Source organism: Phasianus colchicus, chromosome 20, assembly GCF_987193195.1.
Source record: "Phasianus colchicus chromosome 20, bPhaCol1.hap1.1, whole genome shotgun sequence".
Taxonomy (NCBI): domain Eukaryota; kingdom Metazoa; phylum Chordata; class Aves; order Galliformes; family Phasianidae; genus Phasianus; species Phasianus colchicus.
This window is the reverse complement of record NC_143455.1, coordinates 11,034,564-11,048,214: the sequence shown is the minus strand read 5'-3', so window position 1 is coordinate 11,048,214 and position 13,651 is coordinate 11,034,564. Positions and strand designations below refer to the sequence as shown.

At 39.1% G+C, this 13,651-nt stretch overlaps 1 protein-coding gene across 6 annotated transcripts in view; it reads left to right on the top strand.

Moving 5' to 3' along the window:
* GRB2 (growth factor receptor bound protein 2) overlaps positions 1-13,651 on the top strand; it is a 44,978-nt gene that overhangs the window by 27,541 nt on the left and 3,786 nt on the right. For all 6 annotated transcript variants that reach the window (XM_090122214.1, XM_031598632.2, XM_031598629.2 and 3 more), the window contains exons 3-5: positions 7,169-7,266; positions 10,717-10,839; positions 13,120-13,288. In XM_090122214.1, coding sequence (XP_089978340.1) covers positions 7,169-7,266; positions 10,717-10,839; positions 13,120-13,288 — 390 coding nt within the window. The remainder of the gene's footprint in view (positions 1-7,168; positions 7,267-10,716; positions 10,840-13,119; positions 13,289-13,651) is intronic.

The window sequence follows — 13,651 nt, the reverse complement described above, 5'->3', positions numbered from 1 at the left end:
CTTGGGATGCTGCTAAAGCTGAATTTAACAGTGCAAATCTGTTTACTTTTTAAACAAAATTCAGTAAGAAAGAACACTCATTTGCAAGCAGATGGCCAGACCCACTATACCCGAGTAAACTAATCCATATGACACAACAGAAAAGTGGCAAAATACTGTGTTCTTCAATGCCTCCAAATTGAATGTGGATTAAAATGGGGTGTTTATCTTGTTTCACTAATAGCATTCTGAGCGCTACAGCTAGTTATAAAGGACTGCTGGTCCTGGTCTTTTGTTGCTGTAAACTACTGCTACGGAGAAACAACACTTCCTTTCTTTTTAAGAATTTGTTCTTGTGAATCTTGTAGCATTCTGCTCTATGCATGCACAAGCCAACCTGTGGAGCTTAGGCTGTGGTAATGACCTTTCTTTATTTGTGCATTCTATTTTGATTAAGTTCTGAAATGGGACTGCTTTCCAATGTCCAAATGTTGACAGTTAAGCAGTAATACTTAGCTGATCCACTTTGTAAGAGATAGCATTCAGTTATAAGCACCACAAAAGTTACTGAATACAATATGAATCTCATGTCTGAGAGCCCATGCTGTCACTGAGACATCTGGGGGTCTCCTGGCTAGCTGAAGCCCAATTAAATTGCTAGCTGTGTAACAGAAGTTTTACATCTTTCAACCTTCCTCCTGAAAATATACAATTTGTAATATCTGTAGCTTAACCTTTATACAAGTGGCAGTAGTGAGACTAATGCGAGGGGAGAACTCGGTAATCAGCCTTTGCAAAGAGTGTAGGCAGAGCTGGTGAATTTGTAGTTATATTGCTGTGTTGTGCTACCAGAAATTTTCTATGCTGAAGGAGGCATCATTGAAGGTAACTGTGGCGAAGTTCCCTGAGCGTTGCAGACTTTTTCTGGGACCTTCAAGTATTTTGGAAGCCACCTCAGTACACCTTAAAATACAGTTTTTTCTTTGTTTACCGTGCCATAATCCTAAAAAGTTGGGCTGTTGAGAAAAAGAATTGTTGCCCAGGTTGTCCTAAGGAATCTTTGCAACTGATGGAAGGATGGAAGGCTTCTGCCAGAAGGGTAGTAGTAGTGTAAGGCTTATAGGGCCTGAGAGGCAGGGTAAGTTTGTCTGTGCTGACTTCTGTCCTTGTGGCTAAACCTGTTTGTGCCTCAGGTAACTTAAATGCCTCAGGTATTCTTGTGCACAAAAAATCAAGGTGGTTTTGAAGTGAAAGCTCAAATGCAAATTTCTAGCAATGTTCCTGTCTTTGGATTTTGCTTTGTTACAGCATACTTTGTACTGTACTTGCCAGCCAGTATTACTCAATTTCTTTGACTGCTGTACTTGTGTATCTCTGTCTAGTCTTTTGCATGGTGAAATTAAACTTTTAGAATTTGAATTTTATGCTCTTTTTGTGCCTTTAAAAGGATAAAGGTAGGAGAAATGTTCCTATAGTGATGACAAGGGACTTTGAGTGAAGGTGAGAATAAAAACCTATATCCACTGACACATAATTCCATTATATTGTAATTTACACACTTGATTTAGTTTTTGAATGATAACACTTGATAGCTGACTGCTGTTTAAAAATGTCTGGTAATGCTTTTTCTGGGTATTAGGTATTTTCACATCTGCTTCTACCTGCCAGAGAGCAAGTGTTCAGAGTCTAAAGTGGTCATTTCAAAGGTGCTTCAGATTTTAATCTGGAAAATGTAGATATTCTCATTATGAGATTATGATAAAACTTATGTAAGGAAAAGCCTTTAGTATTATAGTAGTTTTAAGTTCCTGAACTAGTCACGTTAATTGATCTTTTTGCATCAAATGTTCGAAGTTGAAATGAACCATAATCTGTGTCGTGAAGAATAAACTAAGGAAAAAAATGAAAGATTCTGATTTGCTTTGGCCTGAATTATAATGTCATTTTGACATGCAGATTACCTTAGGTTTCTGAATATGCCATTCCCTAATCAAGGCTTTAATGTCAGTGGTGTCAAGCAGGCAGAGTGAGGAGAACTCATTTGTTTTCAGGGGAGTTTCTGCAGCACTGGGGTAGTACAGGGAAGAAATGCAGTTTACTAGGCAGTGTCCTGGACCATTTTTTTATGTTACATGAAGAGATTAATTTTAATACCTTGCAATGCCATTGCAGCAAGTCTGGGGAAGGAATAAGCTATAGAAGGGACCACTGAACTCACCAGATGTAGCCAGCCTGGAAGCAGTGAGTTCCTGCTTGTGACGTGGCTGGCTTGTATCCTTTCTCTTGGAGTAGAAAAGGAGTGGTTTTTTTCTGGAATGAAAAGCTGTGTCAAAGCACTTGGGAGAAGGGTGAGAACCGACAGTCCTGGAGCCTCCAGTGCAGTTCAGTGTCATGACTCAATTAATTGACCTCCCAGTTGCTGTTCTACCCTGAGATGAGTAATTTCTGAGTGTAAAATTTTTAGTTTCAGCATTGCTGGCTTTGAATTGCTTTTTAAACATTAACTCCTGTTGTGGTAGGAGTGTTGTGAGTGTTTTCCCTGGGTTCCTGAGATTTATGAGTGTTTTTAATATTCCACATTGTTTTCTTTGCCGTGGTGTCAGTGGAACTTTGCTCAGGAAGAAAACCACACTGGCAGCTAACAGTGTTGTATGACAGCAGCTGTAGTTGCTTTCTGTTTCAGTTAGCACAACAAGATTCCTGAAACCTCACAGTTCAGGGGGAAGGGGTGGGACTTCAGCCAAAAGGCAGAGCTCTCCCTGAGCAGGTTTCTTGGATTTTGTTGCTGCAAAACCCAAGCATTCTGATGAGTTTGGTTAACTTTGCAAACCTGTAAATACATCTGAGAGCTTATGTTTAGTTTTATGTTTGTAAATGGGAATCAGCCCGAGAGCTGAGAATGACAGGTCTGCCTGTTGTGTTCTGGTTTAGAACGTGTGTTCCTGAAGATTGCTTGGCTTTGAGAGTGTCAAGCCTAGTGTGCAATGGTTGATCAAGATGAAAAAGCTATGCACAGAAATATTTGCTGAGTATGGGATCAAAAAAAGTTGGGAGTTCTTTGTGTGAGCAGTTTTGACTAAAGCTTCACAATCGTCTTGTTGTGCGGCTCTTCTGTGGTGCCATTTCTCCATTTCCATAGGAACAGACGCATTCTTGATAAGAGTTCTGTTATCAAACTAGGAGATTGGCAGGCAGCAGTTTGAACCACTGTTACTGTAAAACAGGGCTGAGTACAGACTGAGGACATCACATGGCAGTATGTGTTCAAATGTAATGGGTAAAAATATCCTTCCTTCCTCTTCTTTGGTGCAGATGGAAAGGAAGAGTCACTCTGCTACAGGCTTGATTGGATCTACAGCAGGCATAGGAACTGGCTGCAAGGAACTGCTTTATGTTTTGGCCTTCATGAAGGGCAGCAATTTGTAACAGTTAATAAGATAAAAATAGGAGTTTGTTTGTGCCTTTTAGATTTTTTTTTTTTACAGACTATGAAGGTTGTCTTCGTTTGGAGTAATCTTTGCTTAATTTTGTTGCTTAATTTATCTGCATTCAGTTGTATCTGGGGGAGTTCTTGAAGCAAAATTCAGTGATATATACAATGCTTAATCTATGTTTTATAGCTTTGGGAAATCTAGAAAAATCCTATGATAGTTTAAGGATATTTTTCTTAGAGGTGTAGATCTGGTTTTTAAGTATCTAGATAAGAAATTGCAATCCTGGTAACTCTTTGGAAATCTGAAAGCCAGCTGAAGATTTGGAACAGATTACCTGACTGAATGCTTAAAATATTTTGCAACAGAATAGCTTAATTACTTAAGATCTGTTCTGTCATTTCTGTGGGCTTGAGAATAAAAGAGAAATGAGAGTAGTGTTAGATGCAAACATCTAGGCTGGATGCACCTGTGCAAAGACTTATGTGCTCTTGTCTTACTACTTAGTTGTATTTCCGTAGAGGGTAGTGGTGCAACTCTGGAAGCTGAAATTTTGACTCTTTTGGAGCTGTCATAGCAATAGTAAAAACTTGGTAACAGCCATCACAATTACTGCCTCCTGATTGCGCAGTTGTCATGACTTTAAGGTACTGCAGTACAAGTCATTTCTGCTCAACTAAGTGTTGGGAGCAGTTCAAGGGATGCTTATTTTTAAATGCTGTCAGAACAAATGATTTTTGTAGATATCTGTGTTCTGGAGGTGACTTCTCTAAATGAGATTTGAACACAGACCTTTCTAAAAAGATAGTAAGTTCTGTATGGCTAAAATTACACAGGAACGGACAGCCAGTTATGAAGATATGTCAGTCTTAAGTGAAGCAGCAAGAAGTCCTAGAAGCAAAGCAAGCTACTGTGGAGGGGAGCTGTAGAGGATTTATCACCATAGCAAAAGCCTCCAGAAAAGGTGTTGTGGGGTATGTGTAGGCAGTTTGTCTTACTATGCCTTTCATCCTGCTGTTTTTTTGTTTTTATCCAAAACATGTAACATGCCATTGAGGGAGCACTGCAGAGACATTTGGTTTGAGGGCAAGCACTAATGAGTACCACAAGTCTGATGTGATTTGGCTCCTCCAAATCTATTAGCATATTTTAAGAGCCAGATAAAATTCAAATTCTTTAGAATTTCTGATATCTTTGATACCTGCTGCTAAAAGCACAGAGATGTGGTAATATCCTGCATATGAAACTACAGGGTTTTTTTAAAGAGCAGACTGCCATATCCCTTTACTGCACTGTAATAACGGTAATTGAATGGTTTGTGATATGCAATCTTATAATAAGTTTGGTCTGTGCTGTCTTTGATAAGCCAGATCTTATGCAATGTTTATTAGAAAGAACACCAAAATGTGTTGTATTTGTGTTATTTTGTACAGTGACTACAATGATGGCTCCTAGGACATACAATACCAAATTTCTGATCATACAAGCTACATGCCAAAATCTTTTTATCATAGAATGGCTTGGATTGGAAAGGACCTCAAGGATCATCCAGTTGCAAACCCCCTGCCACAGGGTTGCCAGCTGCTGGATCAAGCACTAGATCAGGTTGCCTAGGCCCCATCCAGCCTGGCCTTGAGCACCTCCAGGGATGGGGCACCCACAATATCTCTGGGCAACCTGTTCCAGCACCTCACCACCTTCTCAGTGAACAACTTTCCCCTCTAAATCTCCTCGCCTTTAGTTGAAATCCATTTCCACTTGTCCTGTCACTACGCATGTAAAAAGTTGATATTGCTCCTGTTTATAATCTCCCTTTAGATATTGGAAAGCCATAAAGATGTCTTTCTGCACCCTTCTCTTCTCCAGACTGAACAAGCCCAGCTCCCTCAGCCTGTCTTCACAGGAGAGGTGCTCCAGCCCTCTGATCATGCTCATGGCTCTCCTGTGGACCCTTCCTAAAAGCTCCACATCTTTCCTGTGTTGGGGGTTCCAGATCTGAACGTAGTACTCCAGATAGGGCCTCACAGGGGCAGAGTAGAGGAGGACAATCATCTCCCTTGTCCTTCTGGCCACTGCTCTTCTGATGCAGCCCTATTTCTATGACTGAGCTGAGGATCAGGGCTTCAACCTCTATTTCTTCAGCCTCTATACAATTCAGTTGTTTTTTTTTACATACCTGTTTTACAGTTCAATGTTCCCTGCTTAGTATCGCAGAGTGACCTGCTGCTGTCATCTACATGCACTTCATATTCTGGAATTGCATTGGTTTCTGCACAGAATGGTGTCTTGCAGTTGAGATGCACAGTAATTTCTTGCTGATAGACAAGTTAGCAGACATCAGTTGATGTGTTAGTTCTCCACGTGCAAAGCCTTTACCTCAGAGCCTGTAACATAGCCATCCTTGAACTCCTTGTGACCTGTGGTTAAATTTTCCTTGCTGAATGACTGAGCTGTAATGCGTATAAATGAATGGAAACTTGAAGTAGTAACTGCACAAAAGATGGTTTAAGTATAAAAAAAACCTGAAGTTTCTTTTTCAACTTAAAATTCTGAACTGGATCATAAAGGTGCATATCTCTTGCTCATCTGAAGTTGTCTGGATGTGACACAGCTGTGTCACAATCTCATGCAATTGCTGGCACTTGGGGGTGTGCATCCTGCATGGCTGACAGTTAAGAAAGTCAGATAATAACTATTATCTACTGTAATTCACTGTGGTGTTTCAAGTTCTGTTCTCTTTTTGCTTCACTGAGTTTCATTCTGATTAGTTTGTTTGTTCATAGCTGATTAGTTTGTTGGGTTTTTTTAGATCAGGCAATCAGGTTAGTGTATTAGTGTCAAGTTCTTGTTCAGGTTTCTTTAAAAAAAAAAAAAAGCAGTAGAAATTGATCTGGAGTTTAAATTTCTGAAACACTTGCATCGACTATAAGAATTTTGAGGCAAATTTTGTCTGTTTTTCCTTTTTCCCTTGTGTTGTCCTCCCAAGGAAAAGAAAAAGAAAAATTAAAAATTGCTTCTGAAGGTGTTTTTGGTGCATATCTTCACTGTATCTATGTGTGTACTCTGTGATCTCTGGATCTGCATTCATGTTGGCTTTCTTTACATTTCCTCATCTCCCCATGTTCAGGCAGTGCTAATCATGTGATGCTTTTTTGACTTCAGGCTAGAAGTATTTTTTTAAACTCAGATCTAGTTTTTTGTTGGTTCATGTTAGAAAGGAAAAAGATGACATCAAAAAGCTGAGGAGGAATGAAAATGCTGGGAGAAAAAATATTGTTGTGGTGTTCAATTTTGAAAGGGTGTAGGGAAGTGAGCAGGATCTATGTGTTTGTTTCTAAACCCAAATAAAATCCTTTTGGGGAGAGGTAATTTCAACTGTGGTGTGTTTTTTCTTAGAGTCTAATGCTCCTTTATTCAAGAGGCTATTTTTAGTCTGCATGCCTGCCTTGTCTGTTGCACTGTACCACTTGGAAGAAAAGTAATGAAAAGTAAAGAAACAAAACTTCGAGAGAAAGTATGATTTGAAATACTGACTTGTGTACTAAAGCATGGAATTTGGACTATTTTAAATTACTGATCCACCTTGTTGTTCTGAAGACTGATAAAATGCAGTGGAGCAGGATGGCTTACAGCATGTTTTTAAGGGCTCGTCTTATGTGAGCAATCTTTGAAACACAAGTGGAAAGAATAAGCTAGTATATCTTCATCTGTTTTGCTGTAACTTGATATGTAGTAAGCTTATTTTTTGTTTCCTTCAGGTTTTGAATGAAGAATGTGATCAGAATTGGTACAAGGCAGAACTCAATGGAAAAGATGGCTTCATTCCCAAGAACTATATAGAAATGAAGCCACATCCGTAAGTAGAGCTCTGGTGATAGTTTCTGTGAGTTTGGTGGATTTTAAGCATAATTTGACCTTTTCTGAAGATGTTTAAACTGCCGATGGCATCTGGATCATGTTAGCTCCGTATGTCAGCAATGCTGGAGGTCTTCAAAAGTGCATTAACAACCTGGGGAAATTATGCAAAAGTTTACATAGTATCATGTTTACTGAGCAGTAATGCAGAGCTCTCTAAGTAGTCCAGTAGGGAATACAAAAACAAACTTAAGCCACATGTAAGAAAGAGAATGTTCCTTTTTTTAGACTGGTATCAGTGTTGTGGGAAGGAGGTGTGAGTACTTTTCAAGAGAATTTAGAAAGAAAGTAACTGGAAATGCATTTTAAATGTTAGTTCTGTCCAAGGATCTGCGACTTAAATCCTCCGGCTCCATTTCTAGTCTTAATCAGTATTCATTCTTGCTTATATTTTGTAAATCTTCCAATTTTCTTTTAACTGCTAGCAGGTGAGACTGAAAGGGAAATGTGGTGTGTCATAGTTACCTGCTGGGTCACCTGGATTTCATAGGGTTATTCCAAATCTCATATTAATAAAGCAAACGTGTAAGTATATATAGGTATTGATACTCAGTGGAGACAGCTACAGGAAACTCTGGGCAGAGAGATTTCCTGTGAAGGCACAGCTGTGCCATTCAGGGGATAGGACTACCTTTTTATTTATAAGGGGGCAGGGCAAGAACTTCTGTTTATGAAATGGCCTGGATCAGGCTTGTGGTGTGTCCAAATCTGTATTCTTAATTAACTGCTTCTAAAGATATTACTGAAATCTTACTTTGCAAAAATTGTAACTTAGGTGGAAGAAAGGAGCCAAGCTAAAATGCTTGTGTTAAGTGAAGCCGAAAGAATTGTTGAGCTGCTGATTGAAAGGAGTCTGAATGTAGTATGAACTTTGCATTGTACCAGTTGATACATCTCCCTCTTGCAGTGCAGCATCAGAAGTAATAGCTGTATTTGGTTTTGCAGTGCTAACTGGATGAGCTACATTACAAAGCTAGTTGGAGGTGAGTGTTAGAAAGGGTTATCAAGTTTGGCCATTTAGAAGGGAAGCTTTGGGAATGTCAGTTTCTTTGGCCTAATTCTCTTGGACATGCTATGTTCTATTTTTTGAACCATTCTATAGCAAAGATCAACATGTGCGGAACATTTCTGTTGCTTTATTTCCATGTTTGTAATTGGGCAGTAGTTCTTCAAAATTATTTCCTTTGACCTGTGGAGTTTTCTTTCTCTAAATCTTTTTTATATTTAAAAATCAGTCTTCTGTTAGTGTTTGAGTGACTGACATTGCAATGAAGTCATAAAACTGCAGTAGAGTTTTATGGGTTGTGGAAGATCTCTTAATCTTCCTACTTTAGCTAAAAAGCATTGGAAGTAGTAGGCAGAAAATTTTATTTTGTTACTTTGAGTATATTACTTACATTAATCAAATTATACACTTATACTTGATAACAATTCAGCAGAATTGAGGAGAAAACTAGTGTGTATTTTTGAGGATTCAAGAGGATTAGTAGAAGTTCTGTTGAGCTCTTCCAGATTTTATTTCTATTTTACAGAGATGAGTGAGGTTTGGGGTTTTTTTAAGCTGAGGCTTTCATTTACAAGTAGTATGTGAGTAATTGGTAGTTATTTGAGAACAGAATTAAAACACTTTGTAAACAAACTGTGGCAGGATATCTAAAATCATAAGATAAAGTTTGCTTTATGTAACATTTGGCAAAGGTGAAATTCAGGCCTTTCTTGTCTTGACAACTGTGCCAAAATCCTGGGAAACAAAATACTACTTTGGAACTCTGAAAGACCTTCACATAATGATTTCTCTTGGGTGATTTTGGAGGCAGTACAGTGCAGTAAGACAGGTAATGTTCCTCTGCTGGCTCTGCCACAATCTCAGGTACCAAGAAGAGCCTTATCGAGTACTGGAGTCCTTTTCTAACTTTTGAGATTACCTCTGAAAGTAACAGACCATCATTTCATAAAAACTTTAACTTCTCTTAAGAAAGAAGCTTCAAAACTGTCACTGAAACAGAGACTTTTTTTGCTGTACCAAAACCTACCCTGTGAGAAGCAAACCTTTTAAGTGGAGCTGTTGTTAAATACTACTCTCTTGAGTTCAGTCATCTGTGTAGTTAAAGACTGTGGTAAGCGCATCCCTCCTGTGTGATCCATTACCCAGAACTGAAAGTTATGCTTTTTGGATCCGAAGATGGTTCTGTTTTTCCCACGCCCTTGTTTGTCTTTAAGTTTGGGTTAGTCTGGAAATGCAAATGTAAATTGGGATAAGAATCCTGTGATCACAGGCTGTTAGTGGGCACTAATGATTTAGTTGCCTGAATACAGTTAGTTTAGTTGCCTAGTTCACTCTTGGTGCTGTAGAGGTGGTCAGCCTGTGGTTTTGACTTATGTTCAGCTGTCAAGTTCTGATTTGACTTCCATGCTGTGGCTGTTTCATGTGATTGTTTATGTGAAAGCTGTTAGATTGTCCCGATAGAAGGAGAAAACAAAAAAAATAGGCTACTAAAGCAAGTATTTTCAGCATCTTTTATAGAGCTCAATTACACACCCAACTCAGCAGTCATCTTATAATGAAACAGAAACCTTGAGGGAACTTTCCTCGCTTGTTCTCAGTCTTGTTTCTACAGCTGTGATGTTTCTGAAGAAAGCTGAGGGTGAACTCCCAGTGTTTCCCTTGTGTTTTGCAAATGCTGAAATTCTTTTTTTAAGGTTTCAATGTGACAGAATTGATGGCATCATAGAGGTCAGGCAATTAAAATTTTGTGTGTTAGTGTGTAGATGTGAGACATTATCCTTCAGTAACAGAGGAAATGTTAGGAGTTGAGTTTCTTGCCTGAGCTAGGCATTTATGTTTGACCTTAGGTTGTGGGGTCTGGTTACTGAGATGCCAACGAAGACCATTAACAGACAGTTTAACTTTGTCCTAGACTGTAACTAGCTCCCAGAACGGTCTTATTCTCACAGAGTAGGACTTTGCTGTGAAGCAGCTGTGGATGTTAGGTTTTTATGATGTTGCATATGTTAAACATCATACATAGGTAGAGTATGGTGCAAAACTGATAATAACTCTGTATTTTGAGCAGTTTGTCTTTTTTTTTTTTCCTTCTGAAAATAAATCCTTAAAGGATTTCACTCTTACCACATTTCTGCTTCCCTAAATTAGATGAAATAGGGCTGTTGTGAGCATGTGCTCATCAAGTCATGGTAGCTTCGTTGCTAGGACAAAATGTGAAAAGCTACATAGTTTGGTAGCCTGTAGTAGGTTAACAATGAAATAGGTGCAGTTCAGTCATTTCTGCTAGGAATCATTTTACCTCAGTGTGTTTACCTGCATCGGGCTCTTCAGTAAAACAGTTCAACTTCTTAATTTTCTCTGTTGTTTTCCTTGCTTACACCACAGGTGGTTTTTTGGAAAGATTCCCCGGGCAAAGGCTGAAGAGATGCTAGGCAAACAGAGACACGATGGTGCCTTCCTTATCAGGGAGAGTGAGAGTGCTCCTGGGGACTTCTCTCTCTCGGTCAAGTAAGTAGTGCCCAGAAACAATTGTGTGGAAATCACTTGATGCTCATTTTGACTCCTGGATAAGCGATCATCAGTATTGAGGAGCAGCAATAATCCAGATAGCATACCTATTCTTCCAGTGATATGTGTTTTTGTCCTTATTAAAGAGGAAGTACAAATACGCTCGGTTCTGTAATGAGCCTACATGGCTGAGTTGGCAGTGTGTTGCTGTCTGACTTAGGTGTTTTCAGGCATTATTTGTTAATTTGTGGATCTCATTCCTCCTCATTTCAACTATGAACTGACCAGTGTGTACGTGTTCCCTTCCATCCTTTTTTGTTCCTCTTCCATAGCATAAGTCGTTACTGTTTCCTCTGTCTTTGGGTAGAACAGTTCCAAATATTTTTCATGACTGCTTGACACATGCTTTGGGGATATTTGTGTTACCCAGCACTGGGACACGGAGCAATTCTTTTCAACAAATTCTTTTCCATCTCTCTCAAATACATTCCATTAACAGGGAATTTCAGTCTAGTAACAGTGAAGTAGGGAGGAACAGTTCTCATCCTTGTTTAACCTTTCTAGAAGTGGTGGCTCTTAATCAGCAGCAATTCCTGATAGTTGCACATGAGCCTTGTCTAACTATCTCACAGCTTTGTATAAGCCGCTATAGAGATATTGGAAACTTGGAAGAGTATGGGATGCAAGGTAACATAGATGGGAAGGATTTCTGTCCTCAGCAGCTGATTTTTTGGTCCTTCTTAACTTTCTATAACCTTCTCCTTTCCTTCCAGAAATGAACAATGTTTTCTTTAGAATCTTATGTTGATAATTCATGCACAGTTCCTTGTTTGCTGTATTTTTGGCTCATCTTTGGGCTGTACCAAGATTTTGACATCCTGTACAGCAGCTTTGATTAATGCCAACAGAATTGAATTAAAGCTACTCATTTTAGAGAAGTGTTTATACTTCTGCTGGGTACAATAATCTGAGCTGGAATAGGAGATACATATGGCAGCTCCATTGCAGAAACTGCGTTCCTTCATGAAACTTCAGGTTTTAGTTGTAGCTCTGCCTGTCGTGTTAGCTTAGTGTTGCCACCTGGTGGTAGTTTGTTGTTTTTTTCTGGTGGGTTAATTTGGAAAAAGCTTTCTTCCACTCGCCCCTGAGCAGTGTTTTGCAGGATTTGAAATGATGGCAATCTCTCAGATTGAAGAGGGGACAGCAAAGGCAGTACTCATTGACTGTTTCATGTTAGCTTTAAACTGAGGTATAGAAGCTCTTGATGCCAAGTGGGGAATGTACTCCCTGCCAGTTTTCAGTGTTTTTGTTTCAGACTAAAGTAAAAGTACCAATATGCTGTTCATCTGGAAAACCCTTATAGACCTCTTCGGAGTTGCACTTTATGTAGAATAAAATAGTTGAAAAAGTAGCTTCAGTTGAGTGCCATCACTTGTCAGACAAATAGAAGTGGAGAAATCTGTCTGTTTTGCAAGGCATCCTTTTTCATAAGCCATGAGTCCAAGCTTAGAGACAATCCTGCCCTACTTGTGGCAGTTCTTTTCCCAGCACTTTCCCTATGTTGGGACTGGCACTTTTGTATTGAAATGGTACCATGTGAGCGAGAGACTGAAATTATGCAAAGTACAGGTCCATAGTAAGAGTAGCATGAACCTAAGCTGCTTTAAGTTGTTTCCTGTGTTTGAAAAGCTTAACTAAAGTATGTGTAGTGTTCAACTTCAAAATCTTGTATTTAGGCATGTAGAGCAGGTGGGCACTATGATGTACCTACCTTAATGTGACCTCACACCTCACATGTAGTTATAGCCTTTGTTTGAGTATTCAGTGCATTGTCTTTAGCAACTCTGACTGCATGAATCCAAAAGTGCATGTGTTTTAACACTAGCAGTGTAGTGATACAGTCTGAAACAGTTGTCATTGTGCACATAACCTTGGAGTGTTGTGACCCAGAAATCCTTGACTGAAACACCTCAAATTTGTGCAACTTCAGAGTGGTTTGAAATGCTGGTTTTAAACTGAAGCTCTGCTATTAAGAAGAGCACATGTGAAGCTTGCAGAATTTTTTTCAGTATCAATTCAGTATTTGAATTCTGGTTACTGATTTCTGTAATATTGCCAATTACAGTTTTCAAATAACATCTTCACAGCAACCAGTTGATACCTGCATTATCATTATCACCAACTATGTCCTGAATAACCTTTTTGTTGTAAAGTCTCACAATCCTAGAAGAGTGCTCAGTGACTCTGTTCTTTTCTGTATTGTTTGCTCCTTTCTCCCAGGTTTGGAAATGATGTGCAGCACTTCAAGGTGCTTAGAGATGGGGCTGGCAAGTATTTCCTCTGGGTGGTGAAGTTCAATTCTTTGAATGAGCTGGTAGATTATCACAGATCCACATCTGTCTCCAGAAACCAGCAAATATTTCTACGGGATATTGAACAGGTGCCACAGGTAAGAGAAGTGTTTCTTCAGAGCATATTTAAATTATTGCAACCACAGTTTGAACTGGGATTGCATCTTAGATTATATGAATGGGGATGGAGAAAAACTGACTTTTATGCCTGTGGGAGTTTATTTTTGGATCTTGCTGCCAGAATTATACTGGAAAATAATCTGGACGTTTGTGCACAGTCTACCTGCTAAAACTTCTAGTATTCATTTCTGGCAGTGTTGTTGCTTGTTGCTTGAATACTTGGCTTGTGTTAATGTTTATGGGTAACGCTGAAGTAAGGTAATCCAATTCCTGTGAGTTAAGAACTTGTTTACTCCTGGTTTAGGACACAGTAAGAAAGCAGTTTTGTACTGGTTTGGTGA